The sequence below is a fragment of the Anticarsia gemmatalis genome, chromosome 27, assembly GCF_050436995.1.
Source record: "Anticarsia gemmatalis isolate Benzon Research Colony breed Stoneville strain chromosome 27, ilAntGemm2 primary, whole genome shotgun sequence".
In the NCBI taxonomy this organism is placed as follows: Eukaryota; Metazoa; Arthropoda; class Insecta; order Lepidoptera; family Erebidae; genus Anticarsia; species Anticarsia gemmatalis.
Window position 1 is genome coordinate 1,020,983 of NC_134771.1, and position 14,655 is coordinate 1,035,637.

The window sequence follows — 14,655 nt, forward strand, 5'->3', positions numbered from 1 at the left end:
TTTTGAAATCAAAGATCTGTCCTAATAATTGGAACACCAAATTCTTACCAACAGACACGATCCGATATGGTCTAGTGGCTAGGATACCTGGCTCTCACCCAGGAGGCTCGGGTTCGATTCCCGGTATCGGAATATCTTTTTGAACTTTAATTATACAATTTGAGTTCAAAAAACAAAAGATAGTATTTTATAATTAAATTTATTAATAAACTTAATATAAAACGTAATAGTATTTAATACAGTAAATTCTTATTATCAAAAATAACTACATAATAATATGTATTTACATAAAATGTATCAAAATTACATTAAAATTTATCGTGGGCTCCTTACGAGAGGAGACTCTTGCCCAGCAGTGGGACAGTTTAAGACATTTTATAAGTAGTTAAGAACACAATAATTGCAATAATACAGGAATTATTATGTCATTTTAGTTCTATCACCACATATAAGTTATTTTTGGCAACTTTTCAGAAGAGATAAATTTCAATTTCGTCTCTCGATTCTTTAGCCAATGACATCAAAATGTCAAAACTGCCAAAAAATTACTTACTTGGTGATAAAACTTAAACGACGATAAGAAGTACAATAACTTTATTTACAAAATACTTGATTTCAATTTATTTATGTAATAATATTAGGTCCCTTATAACCAGTTTCTACAAACATCCAATTTCACTGAAATTAAATTACTTTCTATCCTTTTATATATCTTACAAATCTATTAAAATTTCACGAATAATAGACCCCTTTTATGTGTATTTTTGACCACAATTCGATACATTTAGTTGCTTTCCATTTTTTTGTTTATTACATGAGTATGTTATATTTTAAAAGATAATATTTATAATTCAATCATTAACAAAATTGAATTACGAAAGGCCCTAATGGAAGTTGTTACGGCTTCTTGTTAGGTGTTGGATTATTTATCTTATAGATAAACAAACGAATGAAAACGAATTTCAATACTCCATTTGATAACCTAACCGGTACTTATCCAGTGATGAAATTGGTCATAACTTTAATGAAATTGTGGCCATAAATACCGTTTTAGGGTAGTTCATATTCCAAGACTCAAAATACCGATTTCATATCTGACGGAAGATGCGTCGGGCGTAACTTAATTTGTATGTGCTTCGCACCGACGCATCATCGGTTGAGTGTGAACGGTCGAGTGTTTTTCTATACATTTGTCTGTTCTGGCGTTACGCGACCGATAATACGCGGCGTATGTTCCGTCAGATATAAACCATATGAACCTTCCCTTAAAGTATGTTGTAGAAACAGGGTTTTTAAATTCGGGTTAAACTACCCTGTAGCTAGCGTTAACTAATATTATAGTTAATTAAATTATAAATAATTAATTATACTCTCTTTAAGAGTAAGGCAAGAATGTGATGCAATTTCTTACGAAAAGATACACTAATTTAAGTTTCTTGAGTTTTACAAACATACAAACAACGGACACAAACTACAACCAATTGCTTTTATACGAATTTCAACGTGCAAATGAAATAGTCCGCGTTGAGCATTTAAAAACAGTTTTTCAGTACATCAGAAGATTCATTAAAGTGAAGCAACATCATCAAGGTATGTATTGAGATGGGTGATCGTATCCGTATTCTCATCCCCATGTACAATGCAGTTGCATTTGCGTTTTGATATAGTGTCTTCTAAATGTGCTCCAATAACACTGTAAAGTGAAGCAACGTTAGCAAGGTATGTATTGAGATGGGTGATCGTTTCCGCGTGCACGTACAATGCGGTTGCTTTCGGGTTTTGTTTTAGTGTCTCCTAAATGTGCTTCTATAACACTTTATAAAAGTGAAGCAACGTTAACAAGGTATGTTTTAAGATGGGTGAGCGTTTCAACAGCAGTTCTTCTGTACATCTCCATGTGCTATGTGGTCGATGCTCCACGCTGGGAGCTCTACTTTGCCTGTGTGGGTCGCGTCTTCCTCTGTGGGTGTACCTGGGAATTAGAAATATTATTTGTTTAATCATTACTGTTCAAAAGCCTGGATAAGTTTCAGGCAAGTGGCCTGCATGATGGACCCAAGTCCTAACCCCTTCTTTGACCAGGAGTCTTCCTCGTCCGGGATCCTTGCCCAGCAGTGGGACAGTCATGAAATAAAAAAATATCAATCTAATATTTAACATTCTCGTTTCACAATATTAGGTACGGTCCTCCGAAACGGCTTTACCGATTTTTACCAACTTTTATACGCATATTTAGTAAGTCTGAGAATCGGCTGCTATCTATTTTTCATACCCCTAAGTGTTAAGGGTTACCCACTCCTAACATAAAAAAAATATATATGACTAAAGAATTTAATATAACATTTGTGGCACATAAATATCTGCACATTAATATTTTATATTATGTAAGTACCTGTAGGTATTCTATCATCAGCATCATTACTGTCGTAAGATCGTAGAGATGACACCAAGTTGGAGCTGGACAGCTTGAGCAGCGCCGTCGCCGTGTTCAGGAACACCAGGTCTATGCCTTGCTGGAAATATTACATTATATGTTGTTTACTGCTTATTTGACTAAGGAAAGATAGATTAACGTATGAGAAACAAAATTATTCAACAAGAAAAACTATAATAATATTTTTGACTAGCTGACTCGTGCAACTTCGCTTGCGTTACATAAGCGTTAAAAATTTTCGCCGTTTTTGTAACATTTTTCACTGGTACTCTGCTCCTATTGGTAGTAGCGTGATGATATATAGCCTATAACCTTCCTCGATTAATGGACTATCTAACACTGAAAGAATTCTTCAAATCGGACCAGTAGTTCCTGAGATTAGCGCGTTCAAACAAACAAACAAACAAACTTCTTCTTCTTCAGCTTTATAATATTATTAGTATTAGTATTAGTATATAGATAACAATTCGGTCGGACTATTTACGGATTTGAGCTTTTCGAGGTTCTGTTATCAACCACTAGATGTCGCTGATTCCTAATTCAAGCCATGATTACTGAGATACAGCGCTAGATGGCGTGGCGTGGCTGTAAATTTATACATGATCGAAGATCTTATAGCTTCATTCAACATATTATACATACCGAGATTCTCCGTGTTTCAGAAGGCACGATAAATTGTGCGTCCCGGCTGTCGTATTCAAAGATCTTTGACAGTCGTTAACATAATCAAAAGCTTGAAAGTCTGACAACCAGTCTTACCGAGGGGTATCGTCTTAACCCAGGTAACTATAATCAGGTATTCAGCTGCATCTGGTGAGACTGGAAGCCGACTTCAACACAGTTGGAAGTAACACTGATGGTCTAAGACCATATACCTGGTCATGTAGAGCTGAAGTCTCGCAGTACTGGGCTCCTATAGAGGCGGCGAACTGCGCTGCCTCACTCGCTGTGACTGCTCGGAGATCATTCAGGTCGCTCTTATTGCCGACCACTGACAGGACCATGGCTTCGGGTACGTTGCTGAAATAAATATAAAAAAACATTAATATTTATATTGACTTTTTTAGACCTAAAGAGTCGCCATAAGTTATTTGCCATCTCTCATTGGCCCTACCTTCCGATCTGGCGGTAAATTCACTCTCTGTATCATTTAACTAAATTAATAAATAATTTGATTTTATTTGGTAGAATACGACTTTTAAATACGAATACTCGTGTTCGATTCTCTGGCTAGGCCAAGTACTGTTAGTCTTTTTCTAATCTATATTAGATTTAACTAAATAGAGGCCTAGAGTAAATATGTAGTGATAACCTTTGATTTGACTTACGGAAACGTAAAATTTGAAAGCTATCGACAAGCTGTTCGTACTTGAGCAGTTTGCAGTTTACAGTTTGCGGTCTGCAGTTCGCAGTACTGCAATTTGCAGTCTGCAGTCATTAGGTAAATCAATGTATTGCTCTTACCTTTGCAGTTCTTTCACCCATCCTTTAATGGCTGTAAAACTGTTGACACTAGTGATGTCGAACACTAATAGCGCGGCGTTCGCGTTGCGGTAGTACATCGGCGCCATGGAGCGAAACCGCTCTTGTCCTGCTGTGTCCCACACCTGGAAGTGGAATGAAGATGTGTATTAGTTAAGAAAAAAAAATAACAATATAACTCGCATTACTGTCCCACTGCTGGGCATAAGTTTTCTCTCTTAATGAGGGAGGGGTTAGGCCTTGAGTGCACCACGCTGGCCAAGTGCGGGACTTTACATGACTTCAAGAACTGTGTTAAACAACTCTCAGGCATGCAAGGTTGCATCACGATGTTTTCCTTCACCGTTATAACAAGTGGCCATTATTTCTAATACACATATCACTTGGAAAGCAATTAGTGTGATTTTGACCGATATCAAAAACTATTATTTCTAATACACACGTCACTTCAAAATGTAATTAGGCTAATAACTCGCAGTAAAAAATATATAGTAAGAAAAATTAAAAAAAGAATTAATTTGGAATATAAATTCTGTGGTTGTCGTAAGTCTAAAATTCCATTCCCAAACGGAAAAAATATCTGTGTGGTCCACGAATAATCATTTCGGTTCTGGTTGTACTTTATGCATTTGTATGTTTGTAAAAATCCCCGCGACACAAGAGCAATTCTTAGTGCGGGAGATGTCTTTAGGAAAATGTAATGTTTCTTACCTGTAATTTAACTCTAGCATTCTCTAAATTAATATTACACGTGAAGAACGAAGCTCCTATGGTGGGTGATATGTGCTTGGAGAACATCTTGCCTATGTACCGGACCACCAGCGATGTCTTGCCTACCCCTGCAATAAATAGAAATAACAATATTAGTTATTAACTCCTGCCTGCGAAGATTTCCCGGGGTAAAAAGTATTTTACGTGCTAATCTAGGTTTTAAATATCTGTGTATTAAGTTTCATGAAAATTTGCTCGGTAGTTTTTTCATGAAAGACTCACATTATTATGGCCATTACAAACGTGCGAATTACGTCGTAATCAAAAGAATGAAATGAATGTGGCAATGTGTAAGTACGAGCGAGAGACTCCGATAATATTAGGTCGGGAAAAAAGTCTTTTCGCATTATAGTATGTATGAACTTGTAATAAAATCTTTTCTCTACACAAAAAAGCTCGATATTTGGGTACCTCACGAGCTCACTGAAAGAAACCTAATGAACCGTGTACTCATTCGTGATTCTTGAAGCCTAAGAGATTTTATTACAAGTTCATACATACTATAATGCGAAAAGACTTTTTCCCCGACCTAATATGACACTTAGTTCGCACGCTTAAAATGGCCCGAGTATAGACTAAGTATCATTCACATGTATAACTAGCTGACCCGCGCAACTTCGCTTGCGTCACATAAGAGAGAATGGGTCAAAATTTTCCCCGTTTTTGTAACATTTTTTTATTGTTACTCTGCTCCTATTGGTCGTAGCGTGATGATATATAGCCTATAGCCTTCCTCGATAAATGGGCTATCTAACACTGAAATATTTTTTCAAATCGGACCAGTAGTTCCTGAGATTAGCGCGTTCAAACAAACAAACAAACAAACTCTTCAGCTTTATAATATTAGTATAGATTTAAGTAGGATTGTCCCAAAAATAATACGTGCAAAGTAATTTTGTTTGTCTGAAGATAGCAGCAAGCCGATGTCAGGAAGGGAACAGTGATTGAGACATAAGAACGACCACGTCCATATTTTGTGTTTAATGCATTTCTTACAACAGTAGAGTAATAGGTATTCTAGTATACATTCATTTAAAAGAAGCTAAGATTTGCCCTTCTACGGCACATGTGTTACAAGGTTAAACTAGGCTCGTTACATATAAGTCTATGTTGTTAAGTATTTAAGTAATGCAATCATAAAAGTAACTGTAAGTTGAGTATCATTACATTTCATAATAAAAATGTACTTTCAATCCATTCGTGCTGAACTCAAAAACATCTGAACCGATTTTCATGCGGTTATAAATAAAAGACAGAATTACATACAATGAAAGATATCCATGCTATCCATACTAATATTATAAATGCGAAAGTAACTCTGTCTGTCTGTCTGTCTGCTACTCAATCACACATAAACTACAGAACCTATTTGCATGAAATTTAGTATGGAGATATTTTGATACCCGAGGAAGGACATAGGCTATATATCATCGCGCTACGAACAAAAGGAGCAGAGTACCAGTAATTAATGCGGGTCAGCTAGAGTATAATAAAGTTTCATACGTAATTTCATACACAGTAGACATATTATCATAGTTACGATTGTTCAAATTACGAAAAATATTTAACGCTGTTTGCAATAAATACATTGTGATCAACTCGGGAATAGAACCGAAGATATCCTATTCCTTACTCGTATACTTTACCACTCGAACATAAAGATAATAATCACCAAAAAATTCCATAAACTAAAAAAAATTCTTCAAAAACTGGACAGGTGTAGTTCACCATTAGATAATACTATTAACAACAAAAGATTTGTTAATTCGTCTTGTCAGCTTAATCTCCAACAACGGCTTTTCCCAACAACGGATATAGATAGCGCTATCAGTAGCTTATCTATGGATTACGAGACTATACAAGTTTGTAAGTGAAAAGAAAATATAATAAAAATATATTTAACCCATTACTGTCCCACTGCTGGGCAAGGGTCTCCAATGGGGAAAAAATAAGTACTTGTAATAAAACCGTAGCGCCGCGTGTGGCGGGTTCGAATCCCACCCGGGATAAATATTTGTGTGATGAGCATGAGTATTTGTTCTGAGCCTGGATGTTAATTTATCTACATAAGTATGTATTTACAAGTACATAATATGTTTATCAGTTGTCTGGTTACCATAGTACAAGCTCTGCTTAGTTTGGAATCAAATGACCGTGTGTGAGTTGTCCCACAATATTTATTCATTTATTGATAAATTAAACAGAGGTTATTTGACTTCAAAAAAAGAAGAGGTTCTCAATTTGTCTGTATTTTATTAACATTTCGCCATTAACAATATTAGTCCCATGTACATGGTGGGCTACTCTTAGTCATATACCGGGCACGTTACCAAACTCCGGGCTTATTATTGAGAAATATTCTAATATCAATTTAAAATGGCTTAATCGTACTTTGCCCAACCCTGGAACAGAACCCGAGTGTTTGTTCTGTGGTGGTATTTTGTTTTGGGGTCTTCTCCTTATCGTATGGTTAGTGGTCAACCTAGTGTCAAAGTTGTTCAAGCCGCCCGAAAGGCCTTTGACATGGCTTAACGATTGTAGTAGACAACAACCGGAACCGACTTTTTACGTGCTCTCCGAAGCACGGAGACGCCCAGTTCAAATACCACTATGCGGTCACCCATCTATAGAATGTCCGCGCCAACGGTTGCTTAACCCACAGATCGTTTACCGACCGGTGAGCGCAACTGGCTATGGGCGCCTTGCGTTTTATCGTTAATTTAATAAAAAAAATGCATTTGCGCATAAACGTTTGGTGCTGATAATAGCTGCATTAGTCAAACCGGATAAAATGTCACCTACATAATATTTTGATAACAGGATATTATTAAATCTAGTATATTTAACAATGATGTAATATTATTATTGTATAATAGGTAGTCGTTTTTTTTATAATATAAGTATATTATTGCTCCAAACTGGTTTGTTTAATTATTCAAAGTGTTTTTGGGTCACCATGTGAATTCTTATACATACACTAATTTTTAAAAGTCTTTGGTATGGTCTTGAACTACTGAGACTCTGAGACTTTGATGTCTGTCTATCACCAGTATAATATCACGCCTGTCATGGCCGAAAGTGTAAGCAAAGGAGTAACACACCCGCGTTTCGCCATTAACAATGTTATCCTATGGGAGGCGAGCCTATTGTCTTAAACCTAATAAAAATGAGAAAAGACCAACAGTACTTTGCTTATTATAATGCCACGGGTCTTAAACGCGATTGAAAATTAAAGGTTAGAATACCTTATTTATTTACCCGACGTTTCGATCAAATTACATCGACCGTGGTCACGGGCTGAACAAGTCGCGCTTTATTTAACCCAGGAATTGAACCCGAGACCTCAATACCAGCAGTTGGGTAGTCAATATTCCCCGTTTTGTAACATTTTTCGCTGGTACTCTGCTACTATTGGTCGTAGCGTGATGATAATATATAGCCTATAGCCTTCCTCGATAAATGGGCTATCTAACACTGAAATAATTTTTCAAATCGGACCAGTAGTTCCTGAGATTAGCGCGTTCAAACAAACAAACAAACTCTTCAGCTTTATAATATTAGTATATAGTATATAGAAGTATAGATTAGACAATAAAGACTCAGTTGTGTATCGAGTTAGCGACAAGATACATTTTATCTGCAAAATATTATAATGAAGTTAAAAACTTGAATGGTTGACCTCTTAAAATAGTAGATAATATTTGACGTTATTCTTATATTTAGTCAGTGCGACTGTTCTCAAATTGTACTGATGATAAAGTTATTAAGAATTTTATAGTTAATCGGACTGTAAGACTGTTTGTTATGCTTACACGACTAAATTGCTGAGCTAACTTAGATGAAACTATTTAACAGGGTCCCTAGGACCAAACTTATGCTAGGCCAGTTGGCCAGATTAGGCCTAGTGTCTCCTTTATTTTAAGAGATCCTTGCCCAGCAGTGAGATAGTTACGAGTTAAACTTATTTATTTAGGTAGAAAGATACATCCAGGTGGAGTCCTAGCTTGAAAATAGTTTTTATTTTTTATGTAACTTATATTACCCTAATTTCAATTGATTCGAGCCTATTCCCATAGGGGTTGGGCAGAGGCCAAAGGACGCCACTTGCTACAAAAAAGACGTAAAAGACGTGTTATTACGCATGTATCTATGTTCAATTGATACAGTTAAATCAGTAGTTTAGAGTTAGGCACTTTTATACTTTTCTTAACCAACTTCAATAAAAAGAGGAAGTTTTTCATTTATTTATTTTTATAATTAGATGTCAATTTTGATATCTTCGTAAATGCTTATTTTTGGTGCTTATAAAGTGACATTGAGCAAAAAGTAGATTGTTTTTTTGAAAATTCTATATTACGTAGGCCTGTTTTGTTGACTAATGACACATTATAAAAATCTACTTAATAAGCCTTTTACTGGACTAAGTCGGTCAAAAGCCTGGCCCACGATAACCACAGACAATATAATCGTATAATCGCGCACTGTTATTTCACAGCTACTGAACGATAGCTTATCTTCTGATTAGATTACAGCAAATATCACTTTCATAAGAGATGGATTATACTTGCATTTGGGTAGGTTAGTTGCTAGTTTAAATACAGTAGAAATATCGTAAAAAAATATGTAATAAATAAGTTTCGGCGTCGGAGGAGCCCGTGGTTTAAGTAACAACATTTATTTCTGAGGTTAAGCCACGCTTGCCGAGGTTGTTCTGTGGATGGGTGACCATCTAATACATATCGAGTTCCTCCGTGTTTCGGAAGACACGTTAAATTGTGGGCCCCGGCTGTTATTTTTAAAGATCTATCACAGCCGTTCATCAGAAGCTTGTAAGTCTAACGACCAGTCTTACCGAGGTATCGTGTTATAACCCAGGTAACTGCGTTGTGGAGGTCCGATAGGCAGTCGCTCCATGTAAAATACTACAAAAATTTTAATCCTTTACTAACCGGTAAGCGCAAATAGCAATGACACCATATTTTAAACTGTTATTTTCATGTTTTTACTGGGGCCATAACTCCAAAGGTAAGAAAGATACTGAAAGCACTAAAGGTCAAAATTAAAGACAAAAAAACAAATAAATAAGTCACCATTAACTGCAATCATAAGTAACAAATATGTAAGTGAAACCGGTGCAACAAACTAGTTGCATTCACAACCGGTTGGGACCGTTAGTGCGTGAACCGTGACGCCGGGAATAGAACCTGATACTTCGTGTGGTATGTTGGTCAAGGGAGGTGATACTATCACGCTAGTCGGGCGAATGTGCGATTATTTGTAGTGAATTATGCTGCTGATTTTAATGTGATCTTAATTCATATAGTTTTATAGCAATTTACGTAATTCCTCCATATAAGTTTTTACTGCCTCCGTGACGCAGTGGTGGCCGCTACAATTGCTTCGGGGTCGTGGGTTCGGTTCCCATACGGCGCAATTATTTGTGCGATCAACAAATAGTTTTTTCGGGTCTGGTTGTACTTTGTGTCCGTTATTTGCATGTTTGTAAAAGTCCCCGCGACACAAGAGCAATTCTTAACGCGGGAGTTGCCTTTTAAAAAACTAACTTTTATGATTTACACGGACTTGTGAATTATAAAAGCTATTGGTGAATACTGCATGAATCCGCGTTCAAGTAATTTCGAGTTTATCGCGAATAGACAGACAGACGCGTCGAGGGAACTTTATAATATAAAATATGTCGTGATTAGTTTCCTAATTCCCTTGTCTACTTTCTCCCTTCTCTGTCTGTATGTAACGCTACGCTAAACGGCCGAGCTGATTTGGATGAGTTCTGGCAATCAATGCAATCATAGGTCGTATCCCGAAGGATTGTGTACGCAATTTCTCATTTAGAGAGATGTACGGTGTCGCAGAAGCATAAGAAAGAAGAAAAATAATATCACTTCTGTTATATTCGAAAGTCTATGAAATACACCCACGTTTCGCCATTAACAATGTTAGTCCCATGTAATAGGGGGCGAGTCTATTGCCATATACCAGGCACGTTACCAAACTATATTATAAAATGTTACGTAATAACCAAATGCATTTACAAATATAACATTAAAATGCGTTGATTTAATCGATTCATTCATCAAAAATGTTTTTAATCACCTAATTAGCATCGCTATCGGTTCTAGAAAGTACATTTCCGTAAATTTTTTATCGTAGATTTTAAACAGCAATAACATTGGAATTCGTTTGAGGGGGGTTCGAACTGATTGGGGGGTACTGTCGTTTTTAAAGATCTTTGACAGTCGTTACCAGTAGTCAGAAGCTTGAAAGTGTGACAACCAGTCTTAGCGAAGGGTATCGTGTTATAACCCAGGTGACTCTGTTGTGGAGGTCAGATAGGCAGTCGCTTCATGTAAAATACTGATATTCAGCTGCATCCGGTGAGACTGGAAGCCGACTCCAACATAGTTTAGTAAAGGCTTGGCTAATGATGACGAATTTATTAATAGGGGGCTAAACTGTTGAGTGGGGGCGCTAAAATTTGGGTAACTGATAGAGGGATGGGTGGTCAGTATGATTATTACGAGGTCCGACTTTGCCACGGGACGACTTTGTTAGTAGTCCTAATTCCAAGAACTGATTGGAGTGCCTGCTTTTTTCAAGTTCCAGATGGTGCATTTACGAATTTAATTGATAACATAATCACTATTTAAGTATTATTTAGAAACCGTTTATTAATGTTTAACATTTCATAACAAAGGAAGTATGGCGTATAATGATATTAGCGCTTTTCATAAATATTATATAATCAAAACAATGCACTGATAAGTATTTTACATAAACTTCCTACCTAGTATTAATTTCATTTCTGGTATGAGTTCGGTATTTATATTATTTATCAATATTATGATTAGGTATTTTTATAATGTTTAAATATGACCTATTTTAAACTTAATTGAAATGCCTATTACATTACAGTTTAGATTACATTCATCCTGGTTTCTGAGGCATATTTACTGGTAGTTTACCTATTCAAACTGTGATTTAGTTTATTCAAAATTCTATTGAATACATAGATAAACTACTGCTAAATCAGAAACTAGGGGTAAGTTAACTGTATTAATTGTTACAGCAGTAGATGATATAGAGTAGATGAACTTAAGGTCTTAGGTTCATTTTCACAGGAAATTAACCTAAGACCTCACCTAGAGTTTGTTTTCAGGAACACATAGCTATCTGGTCTCCCAACCCTGCCTTCTCAATGTTTTATAAAACAAGGTAGCTTTTCCATGCAACTTTGTATGCATGGGAAGATTTCTCTTGAATAAATGTATCCTATGTGTGAATAGGATAGGCTTTTGCCGAGCAGTGGGGCATACAAACAAAGAAAAAAATTGTAAATAAATTATTTGTTCTATATGATATTAGTGTTTGTGTAGTGGAGTAGTTACAGTATGGCTAAGCGGCGCGGTTCAGGGGTGACCATGAACAACACAGCATATATTATATTCCAAATTGTGTCTTGTTGTTTAGGTGTAGAGTAAAAGTAACTGTGTGTTGTGAGCCTAATTTTATTGATATTGTTATAGTTTTTGCATATCAGAGTAACAAGCATACTTCTGCAAACTTTCACATTTATACAAACTAGGAGACTAGAACACAAATATATATGACTGTTGCTATAAATAACATACAACTCTATTTCCAACTATATAATCTGACCCTAGTATATCAATCACAGGATATTCTATTAAATAAATATCATTGTACAATGATTGTTGATATGAATCATACCATATCTTTACCGAGTGTTTGCGAGAGTTTTATTACTATAGTGTAAAGGAATGTGTAATAAAAACTTTTCTTTTAACTAGCTAGATTTTATTAGTGTTAGAATTTTCTTTAGTACTTAGTTTTGTTTAGATATTTTTTTTTACAATGATAATTACCTAGGCATAAATGAAGACTTTCCTTTGCCACAATATTTCTTACAGATTTCATTGAATTGAATAATCTGTGGTTGAACCTTCTTTACCTTATTATTGGGTCCAAAACCATTTATTTAAGGTTTAACTATGGTGTAACTTAGTTTATTTAACACTAAACTATGGTAAAAGAAAGGGAGGACTAAGAAATGAAACACACGAACAAAGCGATGTAAGTATAGATTTACTTTAACCATTTTTTTATTAAACTTTTTATAACAAAACTTATAGAAAAGAACTTCAGAATATTGCTTTAAAGACCTAAGCGTAGGTAGTTTAAATCAAGTAGAACGATTAGAACGCTTTTTTTTCGCGCTAATACAGAAACAAGTTTGCCTTGTGAGGCCGAGCGAAACAGCGACTGTATGATGTATCCTCATGTTGAATTGTTGATTATAAACAATGGCCGATGATTTGATAAGATTGCGATTTCGTGTTGTATTACGATTTATAATGTCTTTGTCTAGATTGCAATACTGATTACTTTCTATCAGATTAAACAAATAGAAAATTTTAATCATGATTACTTTTTCGAATAGCGAAACATGTCGCGCCATTTTCATTCAAATTATAAATAAAAAAAAATCTTTTGTTTGTGATTAGATTTTTTTTCTTACTTTATGAGCACCTGTTGTTTTTAAACTGCATACCTACAACAGCTGACATTTATTATTTTACCAATTAACTAACAGTAGGTAATTGATACAGCGAAGTCGTAAAGAAAGAACATAAAAAAAAACTTTAGTATGATTCACGGCAGTTAAACCAATAAATTAATGAGAGTTATAATAATAATATCAGTTAAGAACCGGACTGCCGATGATGAAATAACCGATACACCTCAAGTGCGATAGCCAAACTAATTTGTAATATTACAACATAATTTTCTATTTACTGCCGAAATTGTTGAAAACTTACCTTGGGACCCTAAAACTACTATTTTGGCTTCGATAACCTTCATTTTGTACACAAACACATATAACACAAATATTATCACGACTTTGTATGAACTTTACATTGTTTTTTATCACAAAAATTGTATAAACAAAAAATATCACTTGAGTCGCGACATGCTCTCACTCGGCAAACTTTATCGTAACTAAGTTAAACTTGGTAAATTAAATATCCGTTTCAAACGAAAACAGTTGGTGGTTTTGCTAGTTTCCGTATGACCATTTTAAATAAGTAGGATAATAACAGTTTTAGATAAAACGCCATCTATGTTCGAATACCCCAACTACTAGGAATTCACAGATTACATCTTCATGTAGAAATTCTACATAATCGAAGATAGATGGCGCTGTAACACTTTTGTGATCTTATGTATAGATGGCCCTGTCTAGTTGTTCAAAAATAAATCCATTTTTTATAATATTTATATAATCTTCATAATTTTATGAAAAGAAGATTATTTTTATCGAAAAAATTAAGCGATTTTTATATGATTGGAGTTACTATGACCCGTAAATGGCGGTAATCATTTCAAGATTTGCCATTAAAAATTAACGACAGCTAGGGTACTCATTAAATTCCCGTACAGACTGTCATAAAACTATGATAGCTCAGTTAATAACTGAGCGTTTATAGCGAAATATAGTCTATAGTTTATGGCATTTATTTGATAGTGATTGATATGAGATCGGCGAGAGATAATAATAAAATTTACGACGCCATTTTAGCGCGATTTCATAGAGATTGACGTGGACATCATTGAAAGTAACTAATAAAAGTAGAAATATCTCTATAAAATACTACATACATAGACACATCACACATGTTTTACCCAAAGGTACCTATATGAAGAGGTGAATAAAATAAACCCGCGTTTCGCTGGTAGCAATGTTAGTTCCCTGAAATAGGGGGCGAGCCTATTGCTGCATACCGGCCACAAATGGTCACAAACTCCGATCTGCTATATAATAATAGCGAAAAATCTAATATTATACCTATATATAAAAATTGTTCTTTGCCTGACCCAGAAATCGAACTCAAATCGTCGTGTTTAACAGTCTGTTACACTACAGATCG

At 35.3% G+C, this 14,655-nt stretch overlaps 1 protein-coding gene and 1 non-coding gene across 2 annotated transcripts; one reads left to right on the forward strand and one right to left on the reverse strand.

Annotated features, from left to right (window-relative positions):
• Positions 1 to 60: 60 nt before the first annotated feature.
• Positions 61 to 132, forward strand: TRNAE-CUC (transfer RNA glutamic acid (anticodon CUC)). Its single transcript has one exon. It is a non-coding gene; the product is annotated as a tRNA-Glu (tRNA).
• Positions 133 to 189: 57 nt separating this feature from the next.
• On the reverse strand, positions 190 to 13,722 carry RabX1 (RAS oncogene family member RabX1). Its single transcript, XM_076132390.1, has 6 exons — positions 13,546 to 13,722; positions 4,628 to 4,755; positions 3,899 to 4,041; positions 3,310 to 3,454; positions 2,393 to 2,513; positions 190 to 1,972 (listed from the first exon to the last, which is right to left on the reverse strand). Exons 1-6 carry the CDS (start codon positions 13,586 to 13,588, stop codon positions 1,869 to 1,871), a joined length of 684 nt encoding a protein of 227 aa, XP_075988505.1. The 5' UTR covers positions 13,589 to 13,722; the 3' UTR covers positions 190 to 1,868.
• Between the last annotated feature and the right edge of the window lie 933 nt (positions 13,723 to 14,655).

Bases quoted from the DNA above. Each gene is read 5' to 3' on its own strand.
- RabX1 (XM_076132390.1), bottom strand. From the start codon at position 13,588: ATGAAGGTTATCGAAGCCAAAATAGTAGTTTTAGGGTCCCAAG. The intron at 3,455-3,898 runs GTAAGAGCAATA...TATTTATTTCAG, and splicing joins TGGGTGAAAGAACTGCAAAG to CAACGTACCCGAAGCCATGG. The intron at 2,514-3,309 runs GTATATGGTCTT...TAATATTTCCAG, and splicing joins CTTCAGCTCTACATGACCAG to CAAGGCATAGACCTGGTGTT.